The sequence below is a fragment of the Coffea arabica genome, chromosome 11c, assembly GCF_036785885.1.
Source record: "Coffea arabica cultivar ET-39 chromosome 11c, Coffea Arabica ET-39 HiFi, whole genome shotgun sequence".
Taxonomy (NCBI): Eukaryota; Viridiplantae; Streptophyta; class Magnoliopsida; order Gentianales; family Rubiaceae; genus Coffea; species Coffea arabica.
The window spans coordinates 28,282,577-28,308,748 of NC_092330.1; the positions used below are offsets into that span (position 1 = coordinate 28,282,577).

Genomic DNA, 26,172 nt, shown 5'->3' on the forward strand with positions numbered 1-26,172 from the left:
TGACGAAATTACAATTACACCCTTCTCGCCTCCCTTCACTATTACACCCTTTCTTCCACCTCTCGCCAACCACCGCCTCAGCAATCCTTCTTTCCCTACGCGCACAACACACACTGATAAACCGCAAAAAAACCAAAAACAGAAGAGAACATAAAATATATGATGAATTATGAACAATCTTTTCTTCCCATTTTGCCCTCCCATCGCCGCCGGCAATTCCTTAGCCATTTTTAGGGTTTTATTAGGGAAACTGTAAGAGAGAAGGTATAGTCGTGGAGAGGTCTCCGACGAAATAAACAAAAGTAAAAACGACGTTGTGGGGGTAGTGAACTAGGGCTTTAAAGACAGAGAAGTTTCAACGATTGAAACCGGTGTACATGGCTCCAGGGCGGAAGCGAGCAAAAGGCGGTGGCTCTGCAGGAGGAGAAGGCGGAGGAGGAGGGGGACCTAAGTCGAAAGCTCAATTGAATATAGGCGATCTTGTCCTCGCCAAAGTCAAGGGCTTTCCTGCTTGGCCCGCCAAGGTAATGTAAAGGTTTTGATGTTTCTTTTTGTTTTTTGAAATATTCTTTTGGTTTTGTTTGGAAGATATGGAAATCAATTTGGACTGTTATTATGACTTTTGGTGTTTTCAATTAGAGAGAATTGGGGTTGAGGTTTGCTTGTTTGCTGTGGGGTGCTTTGGTATTTACAATTGGGATATTGATCTAGGGTTAACTGGTTTTCACCTGGTGTACTTGAAATATGCTCGGTTTAGTGGATGCATCTGAGCTAAGATTTGATTTATATGGTGGCTGCATGCAAGAAGGATATGGATTTTTTTTTGGCTGCAAGTAGTCAAGTAGGAATTGATTTATTGATATACTTGTATGACGATTTCTATGGCAGTTACTCGTGATTTAATGCGACTTTCTATAAGACTGTAGTTCTTGAGTGATTTGGATTGATATAATAGGTTGTTGAGACTCGTGCAAGAGACGTGTAGAATGTAAAGTGTTGCTGAGTAAGTTTTTGAAGTCAGTGTGAGGTTAGCCACAATTGTCATTTTGGATAAGTAATTTATGGTATTGGGTGGAGGCTTTGTTCTTGATTATGGAGTGAATGATCAGATGAGTTCAATGTAGTGTTAATGCTTGTTTGGAACTTTTATTGCTGCTTTGGGCAATAATTTTAAAGTAGTAACTGAATTGGTGCTTGAATTAGTGCGGCGCTGATCATTTTCGTTTCCTTTTAAAGGTTTTGATATGACTTCTTCAAACATTTCTTGTATCAACCAATGCATTTGCGTGTCAAATCCAGTGATATCAGTTTACTATGGTGGGCAAAGAGGATTGGCTATTTTTTTTACCACTGTTCTCATTCTCATTGAGATTTAAGTTTTACAGGTGTGTTTGTCCTGGTGTTATGGATTTAGACAGAGCATTTGGTTGATGGTCTATTTTTTCCTTGTAGCTTAGTTGCTTTATAATTTTGGTATTGTTTTGGTATTTGCTAAAAGCCTTAGTATTGGGCTCTAAAATTTTCCAGATAAGCAGACCTGAAGACTGGGATCGAGCTCCTGATCCAAAAAAATATTTTGTTCAATTCTATGGTACAGAAGAAATGTAAGTGCCTTTTCATGTTATATCCTTTCATATTATTCATGTGTTACTAAAGGATTTGACTGGTTGCTTGTATCTGAAATTATGTGGTTTAGAGGCAAATGACATTTTGCTTGGAGAGATTTTGCATGTTTTTTATCAGTTTCTCACTGTACAGGCTGAGAAAAGAGATCTTACTAGGAGGTCCCAGGAATATAAGGAACACCTAAGAATAGCAATTGATGGAGAACAGTTTATTGTTGTCTGACTCTGAGCAGTGGTTACAAACAGTAAAAAATTGAGGAACTACTTAGTCATGTCTAGTTAGAATAGAGTAAACAAGTATTTGTCTAGTCAGCCTTGTAATTGAGGGCATTTTCCGTTCATGTTACTCTCTGTCCATGCCTAAGTAAACTCCTGAGTAAGTGTTGTTGGGTGTGGTGCTATCAACTTTGGTTTGTTTCATTTCTCTTTATACAGGTTTAGGCTTGTACATAAAAGCTAAATCTTGTATAAAGTTGCTTAAATTTACCATGCATAATCTGATTGGGATTCTTGGAAGACAGAATAGCTGAATTGTCTCTTGAAAAATAGTTACATTATCAAGAACATTTATGATAGTCTTCTACTTCACAGGATGCTGAATGAGAAAAATGTCTCTTTCATGCCTGACAGAACCCACCCTAACCACCCTCCAGAGGAAGTTTCGTAGGGTGAGGTGTTATGAGTTGTGACATCCAGATCCATTTCTGTTTATACCATCTGAGCTTGTTCACAGAAGCCAAATTTTGTATTAAGTTGCTTCAGTTTACCATACAAATTTTTATTGTGGTTCTTGGAAGACAGAATAATTGAATATTGTCTCCAGAAAAATAGTTCAGCTGCTGGTAAAAGTTGGAGACGTAATATAAGAGGTATTCCTAGTGATTCTTGGATAAATACTTTTCTGGCGTTTATCTTGAAGCCTTTTAGGAGAAAGGCATGGCTGTGGTTCTCGAGGTGAAGGGAATTTGAATTGAAAGGGAAATGAGAAAAGGAGGAATGCTATTTACCTCTTTCTGGTTTGGTGCTGGAGATTGAGATTAATGTAGTAAGATATGCTAGTGACTGGAGATGCATCTTGGTCGCACTGGTTGACAGTCATGAGGGATTAAAATTTAGATTACAGCAATGAAGTTGCAACTTTTTCACATCATCATTGCTGCTTTGTAGTTAATATTCCTTGTTGAGGCCAAGTTTTGGGCATATGAACAATCTGTGACGAGCCTTTTTAAAGAAGAAGAAGACACAGGTTCTTGTTACACCTGTTGTGTGTAGTGGGACTTGGAACAGAAGAATGTATTTGGATTAATTGTCAAGTTTGAGTTTCTGCACGCTGTTTAGTATATTGGTTTTTGGCTCTCTGATGTGTTCTGTTGTGGTTGACAAATTGAGAACATGCAAAATCAATGTATGTTGGTTTTGTGGGGAGGATAGGAGATGCAAATTTAACCTTTGGGCTTATCTAATAGATTAAATTGAATAGCTCAAATGCTCTGGTTTCTTTACATCTTGGATCCCCCTGCTTCCCCCTTCCCGGGGAACTGGGTTGCTGTTTTATGTACAGTTCAGTGAAGATTATGTGTTACAGACAAGGAATTGAATGTCTGATTGTGGGCTCAAGGCAAAAAATTTTGTTTGGAAATTACTGGTATTTTGTGGGAATTTGGCTCTCTTATGCAGTAATGATGGTGTTTTTTTTTAAGCCAAAGAAATTTCCAACATGATTTTTGTTTTTTTTTTTTCATCCTTAACAAGAACCTCTATTGAACTTGCAATCTATCCTAAATTTTAATTAGTTTTGTTGGTGAGAAGATTTCTTTAATATGGTTTATTGTGGATCAAATTATCTGTCAATCTGCCTTGTCTTAGAAATGGTAGTATTTGATGTGTTTTGTGACGCTGAATTTGTGCTTGATGATAAATTTCCTTGGATTTTCTAGGATTTCTATTGCTATCTAACAAGGCTTCCTAGTTTGCCTTGTACAAATCACTGATCTGAACAGATCATTATCGGTGGAATTTGTTTTTGTGACAATTTTCTGTATTTAGGACATTATGATATGATCCATTTTTATCTTCACTGCTATCTTTGTATTTTTTACTTTTGGTGGTTGAGAGCATTCTTTCTGTATTTGCAATCATTACATGTTCTGTGCATAGCTTCTGTTGATTGGGATCAGGACAATTTATTTAGTTAACCTTTTTGGCTTTCAACAGAGCTTTTGTTGCTCCTGCGGATATTCAGGCATTTACAAGTGATTCCAAGAATAAATTGGCAGCTCGTTGCCGAGGGAAGACAGTTAAATACTTTGCACAAGCTGTGAGGGAAATTTCTGAAGAATTTGAACGGTTGCAACATCAAAGTCCAAGTGGCCTCAGAGATGATAAAAGTCCATTGGCATTTGTAACTGATGTGCATTCTGCCGATGGGGAAATAGGTGATGCTATAGAGGCTGATCTAAAGGAAGTGAGTGGGAATAAGGGAATTAATCAGCCAACAGAGGTCAGAGGCTTGGGTGACCATGGCACTGGCTCTCAGAGACAAGAGGAGATGGACCATAGGGACATAAAGTCCACCTTTGATGATGGAAATGGGGGTTTGTCTAAGAGGAGCAAGTTTTGTGATGGTCGCGCTGATTTAGTGAAAAAGGAGGTGATGTCAACATCTATTTCAAGCCGTCGTTCGCTTCATAAGGAAACTTCTTGTGAAAGGAGAGTTGAAGAGTCTTCTTCAAGGCAAATGAGTCATGGAGGGGGCTCAAAGGTTAGTGAAAACTATTCTCCTGATGCGGCAGAAGAAGGTTTGACAGCTTCATTGTCCTCAGAGCATGAGAACTATCCTGATGTTGCAGATGATTTTAGAAATGGACGCAAATCAAGGGTAGCTTCTGGAGATGAGGCTGACAAAAGAATTGGATTTGGTGGCAAGCAGTCATCTCAGAATTTGGTGAAAAGTGATGGTGGGAAAAAAGTGAAAAAATTGTTGAAAGATAATAAGAATTTTGATCTGAAGGATAAGCCTCAGACACATGTTGAAGAAAGTTCTGTTGATGAGGTTAAGTTTTCCAGCAAGAAACAAGGGCAAGGAAAACAAATTTCAAAAAGTAATGAAGTCTCAGATCCTGCCAGAAGGTCAAAATGTGATGATGTGACTGATGATTCCAAGGTGTCACTGCAAAGCAGAAAGGTTGAGGCCCAAATGAAGAATAAAAAAATGGTAGAAGTAGAGGGTAAAAGGTCTGTAGTGCTGGGGAAAGGAGAAAGTCAACTGGACATGAGAACTCTATCGAGCACTACTGATTCCAATCTTTCTGGTGATGAAGATGTTCTCCCTCCACCAAAGCGCCGTCGTCGTGCACTGGAGGCTATGTCCACCGCCTCTGCTTTGAATTTTGAAACTAGAATTGGAAGAAGTTCTGCTGTACTGAAGAACGACATGTCAAGGCGGAGAGCTGTTCGCCTATGCGATGACGATGAAGAAGAAGAGCCCAAAACTCCTGTTCATGAAGGGTCTACAAAGAAAGTCTTGGCTAATGTGCATGGACCGGTTTCTACAAAGAGAGGCGACGTACATACTTCTTTTTCTGATCAATTTAGCAAAAGAGGTTCTGGTCCACCTGAGGGTCAATCTGCTAAGAAATTGGTACTATCTGGTGATCAATTGGTTGAGCACTCGTCTCCTAATTCTCAGCAAACTGAGGAGAAGAAGCAAGGGAAAGCAACGGCTTTCCACATTTCTTTTAGTCCTGGAAAACTAGAGTCTGAGAAAGTATCTCTCAAGGAAAGTAAACAGGTTTCTGTTTCCCCTAGAAGTTCCCCTCTCTCTTTTTCTGCTGTTAAATCAGTGACAGACCTTCAAAAGTCCTATAAGCTCTCGGGTAAGGTTCCTAGCAACATGCATCAGAGAAAGGCTACGGCATCTGACCCTGGTGTGACTTCTGAGTGCATGAACTCAACAGCTAATCAGCAAAATGAAAGATGCAAGCCAGAAATTTCCGCAGACAGAAACAAAGCTACTCCAAAATCTCATCCTAAGACCAATGATGTTCCTCTTCCATTAGGAATGACGGAAAATCGTTTCTTACAGGGGGAAAGGTACTGTTGTGCTTAGGCTTTTTGAGTCCTCTATTTGAAATTTCTTGTATTCTGATCTCATTTTCATTCATTGTTATGCCAACAAACAGATCTGAAGATGGTAAAGATGACAAACTAAGTTCTTCAATTGATCAAAGATCTTCGGATTCTGTTTTGTCCATGAAACATCTTATTGCAGCTGCTCAGGCCAAAAAGAAACAAGCTCATTTGCAGAACTTCAGTGACAACCCTAATTTTCTTCTGGCACTAAACACTGATGAACCGGTGAGGACCCCTAGCCCTGCTCCTGTTGCTCAGCCTATGGGGTCCTGCAGCATGGCACCTTCAGATGTACAGGGATTTCTTCCTAAATCATCGATGATTTCTCCTCCATCTGATATATATCATGCTTCGTCAACTAATCAACATGACACTGAAGAATTTGTAGAGGGGATTAGTTCTGGGCATCGGACTGCTGGGGGTTCACTTAGTGGTGGTACTGAGGCTGCTGTTTCTCGTGATGCCTTTGAAGGAATGATAGAGACATTGTCAAGGACAAAAGACAGTATTGGACGTGCTACACGTCTTGCTATTGATTGTGCAAAGTATGGCCTTGCCAATGAGGTAGGTGTAACTTATGATTTGAACTGTTTATCATGGGGATTCTTGTGGCATCTTTACTTGTTCCCTGAAGATAGGCAAAACTACATTTTCCACTTTAGATTTTGGTATTCATAGGAAGTAGTTAAATATATTCTGAGAAAAAGCATAGTAGCTATGTGTGAGAAGTAAAGAAAACAAAATGTTGGACCCTGTGTGTTCCTGGGAATGTTACCAAATATTTGAATTATAGATCCAGGTTTTGTAGCTGACTTCCTCTTTGATGCTTTGTTTAGACAGGAATTTGACAATATAATTTCTAGAATTTTTATTAGTGAATGTGTTTTTGTTTTTATTTTTGGTACCTAAAATTGTAAAATCTCCAGATTTTTTACAGGATCTCAAGAAATATCTTTAGAAAATGTTGGTCTTTGAAATTTTTGCTTGTGTTGGTTTTCTAATTTTTTCTATTTAAGATTTTAATGTTGTGTTGAAATTCTTAAACTGAAAAGAACAACATATACTTAAATCCTTTAAGGAGAAGAACACCTGCTTTGGAACTTGTATCTTCTTTGAGGACTTTGTTTGCACTAAGATGCCTGGTGTTTTGTAGGATTCTGACTTCCTTTTCAAGCCTAACTTGTGTCTTCTCTCTTTTATGGTATACAACCAACTGGTGGTTATTGAATGCTTGAGAAAATAGAAATCATAATCAAGAGCAATAGATGACGTTGCATTACCTTATGGTAAAACTTTGGACATGATATGATTGGAGAGGCAATGTGTGAATTTCTGTTAGTATATTATGAAACCAAAAGGAAGATATAAGATGTTTTATAATGTTTACTGGTTTAGGAAGGGTAAAGGTTTATTCTAGTAGTACTCTTTTCGTAGGGCTTTTGAATTACCTACCATCTGGTCACTGTTTGTTTGGTCAAGCCTAGCAAAAATCAATCGGCCTTTGGTGGTAATGGCTGATTGGACGTTGGCCATTGTGCAAAGCAGAATTTTCACTGGTAGATCGTTGAAAAATTTGTCAAGGTTGGGCAATTTATCAGCGATTATGTGGGATATAGGTTGAATGGCACTGTAGTGCTTGTCTGGCTGTGCCTGGTGTTCTGTTCCTTTGACTGTCAGATTTTGGTTAGAGAATGCATTGGAGCCATGGCTATTTGAATGCTGCCTGGTGAGGCTGTCTCTCATTTTTGTGGGTTTAACATCTGTGAGCAGCTGCCAGATACTTCTTTGGGTGGTTGTGTTCCAATTAAGCATCTGCTTAAATACACTTAAGCACAAAAAATTGGTCTTTTCTAGTTTACCAATACAGAGCCCTAAGTACCATCAACTGCTGCAATGAAGCTGTGGAGTTTTGAACATGAAGCTTGTGGAAGAAACTAAATGCACTCATAGAGATCAAAGAAGGCTTTAGTGATATTTCACTGATCTACCTTTTCTTTTATCTTTCTAGCTAGATTAGACTTTGATTTCATGGACTGAGTTACCCTGTTAAAAAAGAGTGGTGGGATGGTAGCTACCAAATCCCTGTCGAGGTGCTTGTGGGGACTTGTGGTTGATATTGAGATTGGATGTGTAATATACGTGAAAACTGGTGTGAAGGGGTGATTTGTTTGTAAAAGGGATTTCGATGTCACTGTCAATATGGAATATAGGAGATTAGTTTTAGTGTTCAGTTCAAGAACAATGAAGAAGAAGAATATGAAGGAGGTCAAAAAGATTAGGGGAAGAGGATAAAGGGAAAAAGCATGGATATTGTTGTTTGGGTTAAATTTGGTTCATGGTGTCAATCCAACCCGATACCATTTGGGGTTGGATGCCTCCATGTGAATGGTGCTGGCATTATACGCACTTTGCAGTCATCTTTGGTTACCTTTCACTGTAGAGCTTTTAATGTCAAAAGAATTTTAGCACAAGCTGGAAATTGGTGCTTTTGATATAGCTCTCCAATTTGAGAAGAATTAATAGCCAAGTTTAATTAATTATCCTAGCAGTCTCTATGTAAAACAATGATAAAAGTATTTCTTGCAAATTACATCGAAATTTTAATGCCCACCAAAAGCATTTCCATAGGAATACTGCTGAATAACATAATTAATTACTTTTGAAAGAACTGGTGATAAAAGTACTTTTCACTAAGCCATTGCAATCCCAAATGGGGCCTAACTAGTTGGTGCATCCTGTCATGCAACTTTCTGCTTACAAGTACTTTCAATTAAATAGTTTCTACTTTTTTAGGGTAAATAGTTTCAATTAAATAGTTTCAACTGTCTGCTTACAACTGTCTGTTCATGGACCATGATTTTCTGATCCTCTTCTTCCCATTCGGGTATGCTGAAATTTAAATGTCTCAGAGGCTGACCAATTGTAAAATGATTCACAGAAAAATGTGGATGGTTCATGAACTGGCAACATGAGTCCCTTATCAGTGTTGTTAGATGCTAAAAGATTGAATTCTAACATTTGAATCTCGCATTGTGGTTGAGTTCTGTAATTGCAGGTGCTTAGATTGATTGTTAATGTTTACTTCCCGTGTCATACAGGTGGTTGAACTTCTCATTCGGAAATTGGAGAGCGAGTCAAGTTTTCATCGGAAAGTGGACCTGTTTTTCCTTGTGGATTCAATAACTCAATGCTCTCATAGTCATAAAGGTAGGAATGTGTGGAAAATACATTAAAATCTATCTGTCTTGCCGTTGTGGGGCATCATTTGAGATTACTTCTTTCTCTTTGGAGATCTTGTTTTCCACTGCTATTTCAGCTCTACTTTGTATTATTCTTGTATTTATATTTATCTATAGTTTCTAGTTGGCTCTGGTTTTTTCTGATATTTATATTCTTGTGTGAGGATCCAATGGTCATGCTAATGTTGTCTTCATCCTGTCTCATACTGATTGTATTGGATGACCATTTTGGTCTTCCTTGCTATATTTCCACAGGCATTGCAGGAGCTTCTTACATACCTGCTGTTCAAGCAGCACTGCCTCGTCTCTTAGTTGCTGCTGCACCACCTGGACCCGGTGCTCGTGAAAATCGTCGTCAGTGTCTAAAGGTAATTACATTTAGGTCTTCATGTAATTGTACATATCTGCAAGAGAGCCTTCCAAGCTTGCTGAATGTTTGAGTTAACCTCAATAAATCTCTTGTAGGTTCTGCGGTTGTGGCTTGAGAGGAAAATTTTGCCTGATTCTCTTCTGCGACGTTATATGGAAGATATTGGAGTAGTAAGCGATGATACATCTTCTGGGCTGTCCCTTAGACGTCCATCCCGAGCTGAGCGGGCTATAGATGATCCTATTAGGGAAATGGAAGGCATGCTGGTTGATGAGTATGGGAGGTCTGGTTCATGCTCAGCATTTCTTTTTGACTGAATTTCTCCATCAATTTACTGTCCCCTATCAACTTGCATTTGCTATTTAATTCATGTGGTTGAGCTATATGAGCTGCCTTGGTTTCACAAAATTTTGTCTATATCCTTTAAAGAGCGACTTACTGGGAGGATATGGTTGCTGCCAGAAATTGGTTGTTTTAACAGTCATCATGTTATATCATAGTATTTTCATGTTGTCAGATAATTTTTGTGGTGCTCATTGTTCAAAATAGGGAAATGTGATGTTAGTGTCCAGGTCTTAACTAATTCCTTGTTTTATTTCTGTTTCCTTATTTCTCAAAATCAACATGTCTTGACAATCTTTATTTGTTTGGACAAACCAGATAGAGCTTTTCCTGAAGGGGGCTAGTTGGGCTAGATTTAGAGTTGCTAATGAAAGCTTGTTATTTGCGTGTTGAGGGTGGTTGTAATACATGATTGCTTGGTTGTTAAAGTTATCTAGGTTTATACTGGGTATAGATCTTGTGGCAGGAAACCTTTAGATTCTTTTGTGTGTCGTTTCCATAGTTTGTCTAACCTGTTTGTGTTGCTTTTTTAAATCAAAGAGTGAAAACTAAACTCATCTTCCACAAATTATATGTGCAAGTTTGTATTGTGCACTGCTGCATTATAGTCTTAGTGAATTGTTCCCTCGAACAAGGGAGAAAATGGGATATGGAGGTGTTATTATGATGTAACAGCCACCAAGTAGAGCTTCGCCAGTAGGGTTTGGTTGTTGTATCCCCGTATTTTGATGTTTTTTCAGTTCCTCGTTGTTCTGTGATTTTTAATGTTCTGCCCTTTCTTGGATATCTAAACTGAAATCTCTCTATTCCCAGTACCAGTGGTATCCCATGGGATGTCCTTTATGTAATATTGATCATTAATATTGGCAGGAGTATACATGCTCTGTTGATAAACTCAATTTCCAACTTTTGTATTGGGATTATCCAATCACCTTTTTCACAGTTTTTGAAGAATATGTTGAATGTTGCTTGGATACAGATGTATGTGTTGCTTGCATTCTGCTTGGTCTCTTCTTTTGGCTATGAATTGAAAGTTGAATATGATTCTTTCTTTTGATAGATCCTAAGTTTTTAATTGTATTTTCTGTTCTGATATCTGTCTAACCTTTTTTTTTTTTTGGTTTTTCCTCCCTAGCAATGCTACATATCAGTTGTCTGGATTTTTCTCATCTCATGTCTTCGAAGAAGAAGAGGAAGAGGAGGAAACTCACCATACTGCGGTCCAGGAAGCTGCAGATTTATCACCTCCGCAACGTACCCCTGCCGCAGGAGATTTTGACAATTATAATTTCACTCCAAATGAGAAACGTCACCACATCTTAGAGGATGTCGATGGTGAACTTGAAATGGAAGATGTTTCTGGACACCAGAAGGATGAAAGATCACCAATGACTGGTGATACCTTGGGGACTGATCCAAGTAATGTAACTTCCGTCAAGATTGGCGAATCAACTCTAAGCATACCTTTTGAATTGCCTCCTCTTCCTGAGGGTTCTCCACCTCTGCCTCTAGATTCTCCTCCAGCAACCCCACCTTTGCCATCTTCACTGCCTCCGTCACCTCTGCAGCCTCCAATGCCACCTGCAATGCCCTTGTCTCCGGCTCCGGCTCCGGCTCCGGCTCCAGCTCCAGCTCCAGCTCCTCCACCACCGCCCCTCTTGCAGCCACATGCAATTCTGCCGTCTATTGGTCTTCCTCCCCCAGTATTGCCTCAACCATCTTTACCACCTCAGCCTTCAATGGCCTCTCAACATGTAAACCTGCTTCCATCTTCAAATTTAGCCTCATCGGTGGCAGCATATCAAAATGGTCCTGTGCTACCGGAAATTGGTGGAAACCCTGGTGTAAGACTTCCAGCTTTCCTTTTCTTCATATTCTCACTGCTACTCGTCTACCAGGATTATGTGATAGTGTGGTTTGTAAATTTTTACTATTGTTATTTTTGTATCTAACAGGTGAACCCTCTTACAAAAGTGGCTGGAAATGCTTCTCACGGACCTCCTGTTGATGCATCTGTGAGAAATGAAATGTTTGCTCAACAGGGACCTAGCTTTGTGCCAATTGGTGTAGGAACCACACAAGAACCCTCTCGATATAGTTCAACTAGGTCTTTGGAATATGGGCATAGTAACATGTATGCAAATTCACTAGCTTCTCAACCCAATATGCAATTCCAGCCTGGAAATGTGCCTTTCACTCAAAGGCCTTTGCCTCCAAACCCCCCACCTCAAGGTACACCAAGTCATTTCTCATATCCAGTGCCCACAATCCGGCATCATTCTCCCGCTGTTCAGCATCATCCTCCTCCGATTCAGAATCCCTTGCCTCCTGTGCAGCATCCTCCACCTCACTCCTATACTCTGCAATATTCTGTGCCTAATTTTGCTGATGGATCAAGGCATTTTTCTGTTGATGAACAATGGAGGATGAGACCTAGTGACTTGAACTCTGATCAGCGTGGTGTGTGGATGCATGGAGTGAGATCATGTTCGGGTCCAGCTTATACCCAGGATGGTGCGTATGCTTCATTTATAATATAACATTTCAAAGTCAAAAGCTTACAACTTTATTTGTCGTATAATAATATTAAATTGGCAACGTAACATATTTTTGACGTTGGAGTGTTAATGCATAAAGCTTTGCCTAGATTGGCCTGGTTATTTAGTTGCTCTAAAGAGTGGTGTCTACCTCAAACTGTTGTTTATATATTCATTCTGCTGCTTTGATGTATCACAGAACTTATATATTCATTTAGCTCATATGTTGCATTTAACGATATTGGTGGTGGAGGAAAGTAGAGATGGTCCAAGTTGCTGTTTCAATGTCATCGATGATGAGGCAAATATTACTTGGTTTTGGTGTTTCACACTTTTAATCTGTGGACTATTATATTCCTGCTGTACTCTAGCAAATGTTTTGATAATCTGTTTTTGGAAACCCTAGTGCGAAAAGATAACGGCCTTTATTGTGTTAGTTTGGATTGATTGGAAAGAGGTGAGTGTTTATGGCTTCAGGTCCAAGACCATTGCATTTTTTCAGGTTTTGTTGTACTATTTTCTGTCTTTCTTTATTGAAGGTATGTTTGATTCATATTAGGAATCCTCAGTGAACTGGTTTTGGACATTTGGTTCCCTGATTGCCCTTGCTATATAGACAATTGTTGCTTGTGAAGTTGAAAGGTTTCTTGAAATGTAAGAATCTTGATATATTGGTTCTCTTGAAATCTGATCAGAAGGCAATATCCGTACTTTCTGGAGCTGCGTTTTTGGCTAAAAGTTTGGTTCAAGGCTCCATTTATAACTAAGACTTGCGATGACGAAGAGGGATATTTTGAGGCTGAATGATTTAGGATATCAGTTTTGCTTTATGTTTGTTCTCATTGGAGCTTGTTCAATCAAGTTTGCGAATTCTATTTCTTGTAATGCAACATTAAATCCAAAATGTTTTTTCACTGAAAAAGATGAAACCCCAAAACAAAGTGATTATTGAAGCCAAAAGGGTCTCTGAGATGGTTTAAAGCATCTAAAATTGTAGTGGTTAATCTTCACCAGAAAATTGATGCGTATAAAATTTGGCACCATCTTTTGTGAATTTAACAAGTTTTGGAATGTAAAAATTTGTTCGAATGTTGGAAGGTGACAGTTTAACTGTATGCAATGGTTTTTAGAAACAACAATGTGGACTCCTCCACATTGGTGTCATATTTGAACTCTTTTTGGCAGAGTAGATCAGGTTCTTGTCTTGTACTTTGCAATGGCAGGATAATTCTGATAATCTTCCATGTGACAGGTTATCCTATGCCACCTCCAGAGAAGCCCTCTGTTGGTGCTGCTAGTTTTCAACCACCAGTCCTGAACACATATCCAAGTGGTACTTCAGTCCCAGGTGATTTTTTATGTGATAAGCATTTGTACCAACCAAGGGTTTAAACGAGTCCCTGGAATCTTCTGTTCCCAGAGGTTTGAGTTTGTCGTATGTATTTTTGCAGGTCATGGTGTAAATAACATAATTCCTGGCAGACCAGATATGTCTGCGTTCAGTTGGAGGCCTGCTTAAAAGTGGAGAGTCCTTTAGCTCCGTGGTTTGTTTTGCTCTTTCATGTTTTACAGAATTTAGTAGAATTGCAGCTGCTTCGCCTCTCTAGACTCCTCAATATTTACGGATTTCTGTTTTCATTTTAAGGATATTCTAGGTTCTCTTTCATCCAAGGTGATATCTCTGCACGTCCATTGTCATTGGAGTAAGCAGTAATAGTAGTTAAAAGCAAGAGAACAAGTCACTTAAGGGAGAGGCGCAGTGATGCACTAATCTTGCACTTATTTTAATCTAATCGAAGTGAGTGCGATATATTACATGCAGCCAAAGGACAAAAAGCAGTGCTTTTGAATTGTTTTGGTTTCTAGGATTGTCTATTTTCTGCTTTGACAATTGGATCTCTGTTTACTGTCCATTTGGACCACTAGATGAATATAATTCAGTTGAGTGGGAGATTCTACTTGTCAAAAACATGAATAAAAAAATAATTGAATGAAAATATGGGGAGGTGCGCAAGATGGTACGATCTCTAACTTAATCCTGTATGTCATCTTAAACAACAACTCAAACACAAATAAATTGATCAATATGTGACCAAGACCAGATCCCTCTCTCTCGCGTCCCTTCATAGCTGTGCCCTGTGTTCTGTTCTTCTTTCCTTCTCCTTTGGACTCTTGCCTTTCTTCCATTCACATTTTCTCTGGAAACTTGGCTTGAAGTACTTCTGGCATACTCCTTTTCTCCTCCTCTTTTTCCTCATTGTCTCCAACCTAAACTGTTTTGCTGTTTCTCAGTTTTTGTTCATTGCTTCATTTCCATTCACCCAAAAAAAAAGAAAGAAAGAAAGCATTTGTTGAGTGTGATATTCAATGTGCTGGATTTAGCAGAGAGTCATTGAGATTTAACTAGCTATGTTTAGCTGCAGGTTTGAAACTAATTTTCAGCCAAGTGGTCGATGTTAAGAAACTGAAGATGAAGATTGAAATTTTACCTAACAACGCTGTGTGTTGAAGCTGAATTCTGTCAAATTTTTTGTTCTTTGTACAATAAGGATGAAAGGCGATCTACATAAAGCATGCACTTTTGCTTAGAAAATCATGCATTTTACTCTTAAGCCTGGGAAGTCCCTTGTGCTTAGTGCAATTGTGCCTTAAACTACTCTTGCCCGGTCCATCTTGTATGTTAGCCCCACCTACTTCTCATTTGCAACATTTTTAATGTTTGAGCTCATGGTCCCTCATCCTTTGGTTTCTAAAGTTAGATTTTGTCATCTTTTTCAGGCTGTGGGAGATCATTGATACTGGATTTTTCGGGGAAACTCACCACCCAATGCTTATCTGTAACTTGCGAATTGGATCACAGCAAAATGAATGTGTTCAGAAATTTTGATGACCCTTAACAGGATTGTGTATATTGTAATTTTCCTGACAAAAGCATCCTGCAAACATATGCTTCGAATTGTAAGCCATTTTACTCTGTAGACTAAGTCTTGTAATTATTCCAAATTCATATAGGAATGAACTTAGACACTGACTTTTAACCATTTCTGGTATTTTTTACTCAAGACTCTTCTTCCCATCCCCATTTCATTCTATCTTCGTACTTCATGTCCTTTCTGATTGCTTGCCTGTTATTGATGCCAAATTATGAATAAAAAATGTATGAATCGTAAGTGGTCTGTGTAAGCACATGCTTTCAGTTGAATAGTTAGTTTTTTGTTTGTTTAATTTTACTTTTTCCTTCAGTTAGATCTGGAAATTGTGCTTCTACTATCTCCATGTCCTGCGCCCCAGATTTTCTAATAACCGATCTTTCCCTACTCAACTAGTCTTCTTGATCTTATCTGGTATTATTCTGTGTATAAAGCCTTTGCATGGGAACCCTGAGGTCCAAGGCCCATGCAAGACTAGTAGTAGACAAAATTAGTTATATCCATCTTGTTGACAAATTCATCTTTGAAGCAATATATGTTTCCTTATTACCATTCACTTTGATCCTGAGAAAGGAAGGAAGGGGGGGGGGGTAGTTGACATAGATGCAGGTTTCTACATGTTCATTGAATTGTTGCTTTTTATAGCTCAAGGTATGTATGGTTTTTATGCTTATTGGAGGCTATACACCAGTGAAAAACTGAGACAAAAGTTAGCTACACTGTCCTTTTCTGTCTCGCTTGAACATACTTTTATTCATTGTTTTGGAATGGTTCGATTTGTTATTCACATTTTTGCCTTGGTAAGACTGAGGAGAAAAATGGAGTCTTCAAGTTGTTTAGTTTGATTCTGGAATGCAAGTGTATCCACACTTTGTTCTGATTTTAATGTCCTTGGATGCTTGTTATTTCGGATAAACTTTCGTGAAATTTATATATACTTAGAAAGCAGAAAGTCAATCAAATTCTGATCTTAGCTAGTGGTGATCAGGGTTCTTGTCTTCACTTACACCCTCGGCTTAATTGGATGAAGTTCATTCTTCTTGTGGAATAAAGTGAAAAAAGTCATGCTGCTAGACATACTGAATTTGCTCAAGGTTTTTCTCTTCGCTGGAAATTTCAAATTTTTTTATATAATTGGTTCTTGGCTTCCCAATTTACAATTGTTTTGAAATTCTTAACTGTTTTTCTATTGATATAGCTGATTCCTTCTTTTTTCTTCCCCATAATTTTTAAAAGTTATTTTGAAAGCGAAATAAAATTTTCACTAATTGTTTCTTCGATGAGAAAAATGGGAGGAAGATCGGTGATGATGTAACTAATGCTAGAATACGTGAACTAAATGCTGGTACCCTAGTTGTTTTTTAAAAGAAGTGCATCTTCTTTTAGGAGCATATAAATCTTCTATTGATCTAGATTGGCATGCTTCTAATTTGAGCCCCAATTGACTGTATATGTGCATCTTCACAGCATGGCTTACATGCATGATGATAATAGAACAAATCTTTGTCTACTCATGGGAGTATGGCCTTTGAGTAGTCTTTTGGTTTTGGATGCATCATGTGTTTGAGAGAGACAGTATGGGAAACCGAAAGTGGAACTGGTGTATCTGCTAGATTTTTTTTTTTTTTTTTTAATAATTTCATTTCGTTTCAAAGTCCAGTCAGAATCTCCCTTCTATCCTTCAATAAAAATTATAGTTACTGTAAAATGAGTTTCTTCATTACAGTGCTGAGATATTGAGAGTTTTATGGTATTTGGTAGTTCAAGTTAGTTGCTCGATTATTGGGCATGATTATAACCTTAGATTTTATGCATTCGGTTTCTTCCTTTTTTCCCCTTTCTGGGTATAAGATCATCCTTTCAGGAGTTGAATAGAGTTATGTAAAATCCCAATTCTTTGCAGTAGGATACAAGAGTGACCTGAGGCTGTTGTTCCTGCTGGTGGTACGAGTGTTTGAGGTATTGAGATGGAGTAACTCCATATTTGGTGATGCGTCAAGTGGTGGGAGAATGTGGATGGAGATAAAAAAAAACTTTGGGAACCATATGTGTCCATGTGTGTCAGATAAGAGAGTTTATGTGTTTCTTTGTGTGGAAGCAATTAAGTACTAGGCCCTTCTCATGAAGGGCATGTTGTGATGGTTGTGGTGACCATATAATCATATGATAGTTGTAGAAGTTCATATATATCATGCTGGATTAATCTCTTCCTACATTTAGGCTTGCTTTGAGGTAACAATCGAGTTAACTCTTTTTCCAATTTTCATGCTTGTGGTATAGAATCTCATTTGGTTTTGCGGTACATTGACTTAAATTATGAGTACCTGTCAGATTACATGAAACAGAGGAACAATGTCATTTTTCCAACCATGGATCAAATGGGTGTAACCTCATGTTATACTGAAATTAGAAAAGAAAACCTGAAGAAATAGGGGGTGGTGATGCGTACAATTTGAATATTTGATGTTCTATTGTAGTTATGAAAGAGCTATAAAGAAGTTGAGGCAAGAGGGAGAAGCCTAATAGCTGGTGCTATTAGAGATAGTTAAATTCTGTGGCCTACATCAATAAATGCCAACAATTTAAAATATATGCATAAATGCAATTGAAAACTTTCCAGAATTGCTGTATGTACATCTATGATTCCAATTAAAGTATACTTACATTAAAAAGAAATGTAAAATATGTAATATGCTAATACTCTTTTTATCCTAATATGGTAGTACATATGCTATAACATTTTTTGCATGGTGGTCCCTTGTGCTCCTCAATTTTGAGCTGTAACCTTTGCTTTTTGATACAAGGTGTTGTCTGGTAAGGTAGGACACTAATTTGGGGTAAAAAGTTTCAGTAATAATCTTTGACATTGACACGTGTATACAAAAGACATGCCTATAATGTAGAAACAGAATGTAGCCAATTTATGAGGAGATGGGAGATTTGTTGGCATATGAATTAGTACAGCTACCACATTGTGGTACAACCACACCGTTCTAGCAAAATAGTCAACGTGTCTGGTTTTTATAGAACATCTGCATCCATTTGTGTGCATCAAGAGTTGGAACACGTTATATGTACCTTTACACCTCATCTAACAGGTGCATATCGTGCTTCACTACAAAATTTACCAATTGAACTCTTGCAGGTAGTTTAAATAGTTAGTACCAGCTGTAAAATAATTTGGATATTGTGTTCACACTCAGACTGCTCAATGCACCTGACTTTTACCTTGAAGATAGCAAGATTAGTCTTTCTGCTCGTATCATGTAGGACATAGCAAGTACCTGCGGCTTGTGGATATTGATTTTCCGTGTGCATCTGTAAGCAACATGATTAGATTGCTAAACCATAATATTTAGAGAGAGAGAGAGAGAGGTACAGTATGTTGTGGTAGATTTGATGTAAAGCAGGCGGCTAAAGTTGGAAACAAATTGATTGTTTATGATTGTTGGGTAAAGGCAGGAAGAGGGTGTAACTATATTTGAATTGATTGTGATTATCAGGGAAAGGAAGAAAGGGTGTTAACTATATTTGGCTGGATGCTTGTAATCTAAGAGAATGCCTGAAATTTGAGATTTCGGCCATCATTGAGAGAGTAATTTTGGAGCAACCTATACATGCCTTGTGAGGTTACAAGAAATTTGATAATCAAAGAAAGGAATCCACATAAGGACAATGACAGGTAGTTATTTGCATAGGATCAAAACTGTGTGACGTTATAGTTATCTATATTACTGTACATATATAACCATGTACATTTGTTCATTTGTTTGACTGAATTTTGTATTGACTTTTCTGCTCTTCAGGTGACCAGTTTGGTATCCTGGACCATGAGTATTCTTGTTTTTGGTTTGTCTAATCCTGCACCACATATGAAACTGCTACATTTTTCTTCTAACATTAAATAACATGCAGTATTTTGGAGTTTGGAGGAACCATACTACATGACACTGGACATGTTGTGTCAGTTGTTTTTCCCTTTATTTACCTCCAAGTGTTTGATGCAAGGGTCGAGGTACTTTTCTTGAGAAGGATTTACTCCTGATTTCTTATTTGCTAGAACATACATGATAACTTTGATCCCATATATTGTTTTATGTATGAAGCAGGGGCGGATTTACACTGGGGGCACTGGCCCCCGCTGCCCCCCTTAAATTTCTATAATACATATAAAAATTTGATATAATTTCGAGTGTGCCCCGTAGTTTTGTGTATTTATTGATTTATATGCTCCTAAAGTTGTCTTTAATTTTACCTGTTGCTACAGCTACCGTAGAAAAGGCTTTTTCAGTTATAAATATAGTGAAAAATTGGTTACGAAATAGAATAGAAGACACTTGGATGAATGATTGTTTAATTACTTTTATTGAGAAAAATATATTTCGTGAAATTCAAAATGAAAAGGTTGTAAACCATTATCAAAATATGAAACCTCATCATGAGCAATTGTAAATGGTTTAGTTTGTTTTTTGAAATAAAATTATTATTACATTAATAATTTTGAGTTTGTTTTTTATGTTTTTCATGGAATATATGCATCATTGTACTTGGTGGTGAATATTTTTTTCTTAAAAAACAAGAAAGAGAGTAGTAAAAAATTTTAGAGTTATTTTTGCCCCCACTGAAAATTTTTTCTGGCTCCGCCACTGGTATGAAGAGAGGGACATAGTGCTAATGACAACAGCCTTTGGGACCTTTCAACATAATGACTCAGTGTTTATTAACCGGAGTTTCAAGTTTAAGCTATACTGAGAACAGTGAATGCATGTTACATTTTATGGATGTACCTGAGCTTTATACGCCATCTATAACGTGCTATGTTCTTTTAATTAGAAAATCTCTCTCCTTAGGTAACTATGCTACATATACGTTGTTTGTCATGTTTTTAACTGGCTTAGGTGTCATTTTGACTGGAGTTCATGGCTAAATTATCTTTTATCCGCTTCTACTCATCTCAGAGGCTTTGAAAATCCTTAGGCTGTTGGACTGTAATTGTTCACTCTATGCTGGTAATCTGCATCAGATTTGCTTTTATTGTGCAATTGCTTTTTCCCCAGAGCAAGTTAAAGATGGTGATCAGCATGAGCGTGATTGGCAAGTTAAAGGTAATGATTTGCTTTTATTCTGCAAGTTGAAAGGTAGTGACCAGCATGAGTGTGCATTTAGGATGGTACTGGTACTCCTGCAAATAAACGGATTTTTGGATAGTTGCCATGTAAGATTGCCAGAATATATGGACTGTTGAGATACCATTCGAAAACCTGGAGATGTATATGGAATGGTAAATGATAAAAGCTACATGAAGAGTTAAGAGTGAATGATGTTGTAGCTACTATTGAAAGATCTGGAGTGGTAAATGATAAAAGCTTCTTAAGGAGTTATAGGAAAGCAGAAAATAAATAGTTTTTTTGGTTTAATTAAATAATTAAAAATAATATAAAAATATAAAAAATATAATAATATATAAAAAATAAATATTTCTTGAAAAGAGTTTTTGTGTCAAGGGAACTAATCGGCCAACAGAGTTCAGAAGCTTTGAATGTCCATGCTTCTGGGGGTGGCTGTCAGAGACAAGGGGAGACATAATATATGGACTAAAGCCTTAGATGATGGAGTTCCAGTTTGTCTAAGAGGAATATGTTTTCTGATGATCATGCTAATTTAGTAAAGGAGGCAATATGAGCATCTAGTTCAAGCAGTTGTTCCTTCTATGTGGAAGGTTCATGTGAAAGGATAGTTGAAGAGTGTTCTTCAAGGCAAATAAGTTGTGGATGGGGTTCAAAGACTGGTAAAAATATCGTCCTCATTCTGCAGAAGGTCTCACAAATGGAGATGCAGACCGATGGTAGCTGCTGGATCCAAGAGCAAACATGAAAACTTGTATTAGGTTCATAATAGTAGTGGCTGAGCTCCAATGTCCTCGCCATGTCATGACTCTCGGGCAATGTTAATCTTTCTGTGTAAAACTCAGCAATCTCGAGATGATGCTGAGAAAAGAATTGCTTATGGTAGTAACCATTCATCCCAAAATGTTGATTTTTTTTTAATCTATTTCTCAAAATCAACATGTCATTGTCAATCGGTATAATATTTGGACAATGCAGATATGGCTTTTCCTGAAGGGGCTAGATATAGAGTTGCATGATTGCGTGGTGGTTAAGATCTTCTCAGTTTGCTCTAGGTATAGATCTTGTAGCTGGAAACCTTTAGATTTTAGCTTGTCCTTTCCATAGTTTGTCTAATCTGTCTGTCTTAGCGTAGTTAATAAAGCGAAAACCAAACTTTTCTTCAACAAATTTATGTGTGCAAGTTAGGATTGTGCACTGCCGTGGAAGTCTTAGTGAATTGTTTCCTTGGAAAAGGTAGAAAATAGGAGATGGACATGCTATTATGTTGTAACAGCGACCCAGTAGAGCTTTGCCAATGGGATTTGGTCGCTGTATCTCTGTATTTTAATATGTACCTGATTCTTCATTGTTCCATGATTCGTATAATCAGCCGTTTCTTCGATATCCAAACTGCAATCTTTTTATCTCCTTTGCAATGCTATTGACATTTTCTGGGATGTCCTTTTGGTAATATTGAGCATTAATGTTTGCACAGTATACATATTCTGTATATAAACTCACTTTCCTACTCGTGTATCTGGATTAGTCTGATCAACTTTTTCACAGTTCCTGAAGAATATGTTTTTGTTATTGCTTAGATACAGGTAGATATGTCTTGCTTGCTTTCTGCTTGTCTCTTATCTTTGTCATAAACTCAAAATTAAATATGATTCTTTTCCTTGTTAGATCATTAAATTTTATTTGTATTTTGTTGTTCTAATAACTCTTGAACATTTTTTCTTTTCCCCCCAGCAATGCTACATTTCTGTTGCCTTGCTTTTTCCCAACTCGTGTCTTTCAAGAAGAAGAGGAATAGGAAATCAATCGTCCTGCATTCAAGGAAGCTGCTGATTTATCATATCCACAGCATACCCCTGGTGCAGGAGATTTTGACAATTTCAATTCCCTCCAAATGAGAAATGCCACATCTTAGAGGATGTAGATGGTCAGCTTGAAATGGGATGTGTCTGAGCACCAAAAGGATCAAAGATCATCAATGACTGGTGATGCCTCGGGGACTGATCGTAGTAATGCAAGTTTGGTCAAGATAGTCAAATCAACTCTAAGCATCCCTTTTGAATTGCCTACTGTTCCTGGGGCATTTCCTCCACAGCCTGTAGATTCTCCTGCAACGCCACCTTTGACATCCTTACTGCCTCTTGTCATCACTGCAGCCTCCACTCTCCCATTGTCTCGAGCTCCACATCCTCCGTCGCCAGCCCTATTGGAGCCACATGCAATTCTGTCCTCCTCAAGTTTTGCCTCAACCATATCTACCATCGCTGCCGTCAATGGCGTCTCAACATTTAACCTGCATCCGTGTTCAATTTTAGCCTTATCGGTGGTGGCATATCAAAATGGTCCTGTGTTTACCGAAATTGGTGGAAACCCAAGTATAAGGGTTGAGACTTTCCTTCCCTTCATACTCTAATTGCTGCTCATCCACCAGGGTTATGGGACAGCATGGATGTAAATTTTTTTTTTTTATTTATTTATTAATAGGGAAACCCTCTTACAGAATTGGTTGGAAATGCTTTTCATGGATCTCTTATTGACGAAATGTTTGCTCAGCAGGCACCTTTTGTGCCAATTGGTATAGAAAGCTCACAAGAATGCTCTTGATATTATTGAACAAGGTCTTGGGAATATGCAATTCCAACAAGGTCTTTGGAATATGCTCTTGATATTATTGAACAAGGTCTTTGGATATGATAAGGTGTGCAAATTTACTAGCTGCTGAACCCAATATGCAATTCCAGTCTGGAAATCTGCCTTTCGCTCAAAGGCCTTTGCCACCATGCCTCCAACCTCAATGTACACCAATTCATTTATCCTGTCCACTGTCCATAATCCAGCGACTTTCTCCTGCAGTTCAGTTTCATCATCTTCCAGTTCAGAATCCTCTGCCTGTTATGCAGCAACCTCCACCTCCTAATTTTGCTGGTGGACCAAGGCAATTTTCTGTTGATGAACAATGGAGGAGGATGAGCTTATTGACTTGAATTCTGATCATCGTGGTGTGTGGATGCATGGAGTGAGATCGTGTTCAGGTCCAGCTTATGCCCAGGATGGTGTGTATATATCAATTGTCATATAACAGTTCAATGTGGAAAGTTTACAAATTAATTTATCTTGTATTATTTTATATTAGCAAGCTAATATGTTATGTTGTTGGAGTAATTTTGATGCATAATGCTTACCTAGCTTTGGCTGGCTATATGATTGTTCTAAAGACCCATATCTACTAAGTAGACGTGGTCTGAGTTTTTGTTTCAGCATCAGTAGACAGAGATAATGAGCCAAAAATTACTTGGGTTTGCATTTCGCAGCTTTAATGTCAGACTATTATTTATCTGCAGTACTAGCAAATGTTTTGGTTCTGTGTTTGGAAATGATAGGATAACCCTAATGCGAAAAGATTACAGCCTTTATTGTGTTATTTTGCATGGATGTTAAAAAGGTGACTCTTGTTTGGCTTTCGGTCAAGACTATTACATGTTTTTCAGGTTTTGTTGAACTGTTTTCTGTGATTCTTTTCTTTTCTTTTTTTTTTTTAGTCAAAGTTATATTTCAATTGGTATTAGGAATCCTCATTGAACTGATTTCAGGACATTTGTTCCCTATATTCTTCAGCCCTAGTTGTATGAAGTTATAAACAATCGTTGCTTACCATGAAGTTGATTTATTGGTTTTCTTGAAGTATCCTTAGAAAGCAATATATGTCCTTTTTGGAGCAGCATTTTAGGCTAAAATTTTTAGTTGAAGACAACCATTTATAACTAATATTTGCAATGACAAAGAAGGATATTTTGAGGATGAATGATTAGTATCATTTAGGGAAACTATCAATTTTGCTCTATGTTTCTTCATTGCAGTTCGTTTGATCAACTTTTTCAATTCTATATCCTGTAAATGCAACATAACATTCAAAAATGAAAAAATAAAAAACCAAAAAGAGAAAAATGAAAAACAGGTCATTTGTGTTGGGTGTTGTCTTGTCACTGAAAATTTTGGAAGTCCAAAACAGAGTGATAATTGAACCCAAAAGAGTCACTGGAGATGGTTTAAATCATCTATAATTCTGGTGGTTGATCTTCAGTAGAAACTTGGTATGTGTAAAGTTTGGGAGTTTGAACTTGATCTTTTAGGAATTCAAACAGTATTTGTAAGCTGAAAAATTACTCAATGTTGGAAGGTGACAGTTCAACTATGTACAGTGGTCTATAGAAATAACAATGTGGACTCTTTCACATTGGTGTCAGAATAAAACCCTTTTTCAGCAGAGTAGATCACGTTCTTTTGTCTTACTCTGTATTGATGTGGACAATTCTGATAGCCTTTCATGTGGCAGTTTATCCTACACCACCTCCTGAGAAGCCCTGTATTGGTACTGCTAATTTTCAACCATTGCTCCTGAGCAGGTATCCAGGTGATTTTTGAGGTTTGATAAGGATTTTCTGACCAAGGGTATACATGAGTCCCTAAATCTTGCATTCTCAGTGGTTTGATTTTGTATTATGTATTTTTGCAGGTTGTGCTAATGACTTGATTCCTGCTGGCCATTTTTGTCTGCATTCAAAGTCCTTTGGTGAGTTTTGCTCTTTCATGGTTTGCAGAATCTTGTGGACTTGCAGCTGCTTAACCTTTCTAGATTTCTCAATATTTGAGGGATTTTTATGTTCATTTTTAAGGATAGTAAGCGAAATGGTATTGATAGTGGTTAAAAGTGAGAGAAGGGGTCACATATGCAAGAGATGCAGTGATGTGCAAACCTTACACATCTTTTTCTAATCGAAGTGAATGCAAAATATCAACCACAGTCAAAGCACGAAAATCTGTGCTTTTAAATTATGTTGGTTTTCATTGTTGTCTATTCTCTGTTTTGATCATTGGATCTCATTTTACTTTCCATTTTGACCACTGGATAAATATACTTCTTTGAGATGCTAGATGTCAAAAACATGACAAAAAAAAAAAAAAAAAATCTAGTCGGTGAAAATATGTTGATCTCTTTTACTTTCCATGTCAGTGCACTGATTTTCGCAAAAAATTCATTATTTTTTAAGGAACTGTGAGATTTAACTAGCTGTAACTATCTGCAAGGATGAAGTTAATATGTAACGAACCATTGACACTAAGAGAACTGAAGCTGAAAATTGATATTTTACCTCATCAGGCTGTGTGCTGAAGCTGAATTCTCTCTAATATCCTTTTCTTTTTGTCAATAAAGAATGAACTGTGATTTACATCAAGATATGCTTTGTTTGAAAAATCATGCAATTTATTCTTAAGCCGAGGAGGTCCCTTGCATATAGTGCACTTTCTGCCTAGAACTGCTTTCGCGGATACTTGCCTGGTCCTATCTTGTACGTTTGCCTGATACTTTTTGACTCTTCAACATTTGTAATGTCTGAGCTCATGCTCCCACATCCTTTGTTTTTTAAGGTTGGAATTTGTCATCTTTCTCAGGCTGTGGGAGATCATTGAAGCTGGATTTTTCGCGGATATTCACCACCCAATGCTTATCCAACATGCTAATTGGTTGTTGACAAAATGAATGTTTTAATGATCCTCAACGGGATTCTGTATAATAATTTTTCTGACAAAAGCATTTTGAAAATATATGCTTTGAAATGTTAGCAATTTTGGTCAAGTCTTGTAATTATTCGAAATTCATTAAACATTGCTGGCACTTTTCACAATTCTTCTCCACTATGTCATTTCACTCTATCTTCGTACTTGGTTTCCGTTTCGATTGCTTGCCAGGTATTGATGCCAAATTATGAATAAGAAAGATATGGATTGTAAGTAATATGCGTATCCACATGTTTTCAGTAGGATGGATGGATGGTATTTTGTTTGTTTAATTTTTTTTCCCTTTAGTTATATC

The 26,172-nt window shown here is 37.6% G+C and overlaps 1 protein-coding gene across 18 annotated transcripts; it reads left to right on the plus strand.

Annotated features, from left to right (window-relative positions):
* Positions 1-25,984, plus strand: LOC113715972 (ENHANCER OF AG-4 protein 2-like). Of its 18 annotated transcripts, none has more exons than XR_011822836.1 (19): positions 1-524; positions 1,528-1,604; positions 3,840-5,717; positions 5,807-6,320; positions 8,855-8,963; positions 9,251-9,363; positions 9,461-9,648; positions 10,843-11,551; positions 11,663-12,221; positions 13,497-13,592; positions 13,696-13,788; positions 13,890-14,042; positions 15,023-15,202; positions 16,163-19,189; positions 20,133-20,279; positions 22,035-23,353; positions 24,634-24,711; positions 24,814-24,870; positions 25,752-25,984. XR_011822836.1 is itself a non-coding variant. In XM_072070191.1 (13 exons), the coding sequence occupies exons 4-12, from the start codon at positions 4,174-4,176 to the stop codon at positions 13,761-13,763; spliced, it is 3,900 nt and encodes a 1,299-aa protein (XP_071926292.1). In that variant the 5' UTR covers positions 388-524; positions 1,237-1,385; positions 1,528-1,604; positions 3,840-4,173; the 3' UTR covers positions 13,764-13,788; positions 15,023-15,285. The 18 variants fall into 18 exon arrangements, 3 of the variants coding, with proteins under 3 accessions (XP_071926290.1, XP_071926293.1, XP_071926292.1); XR_011822838.1 differs by lacking the exon at positions 13,890-14,042 and adding an exon at positions 1,237-1,385 and having other exon boundaries at positions 2-524; positions 17,078-19,189; XR_011822826.1 differs by lacking the exon at positions 13,890-14,042 and having other exon boundaries at positions 2-524; positions 16,163-16,268; positions 17,078-19,189.
* Positions 25,985-26,172: the final 188 nt, after the last annotated feature.

Coding starts and splice junctions, on each gene's coding strand:
- LOC113715972 (XM_072070189.1), top strand. CDS start 378: ATGGCTCCAGGGCGGAAGCGAGCAAAAGGCGGTGGCTCTGCAGGAGGA. Junction 8,964..9,250: donor ATGCTCTCATAGTCATAAAG/GTAGGAATGTGT, acceptor ATATTTCCACAG/GCATTGCAGGAGCTTCTTAC. Junction 9,364..9,460: donor ATCGTCGTCAGTGTCTAAAG/GTAATTACATTT, acceptor AATCTCTTGTAG/GTTCTGCGGTTGTGGCTTGA.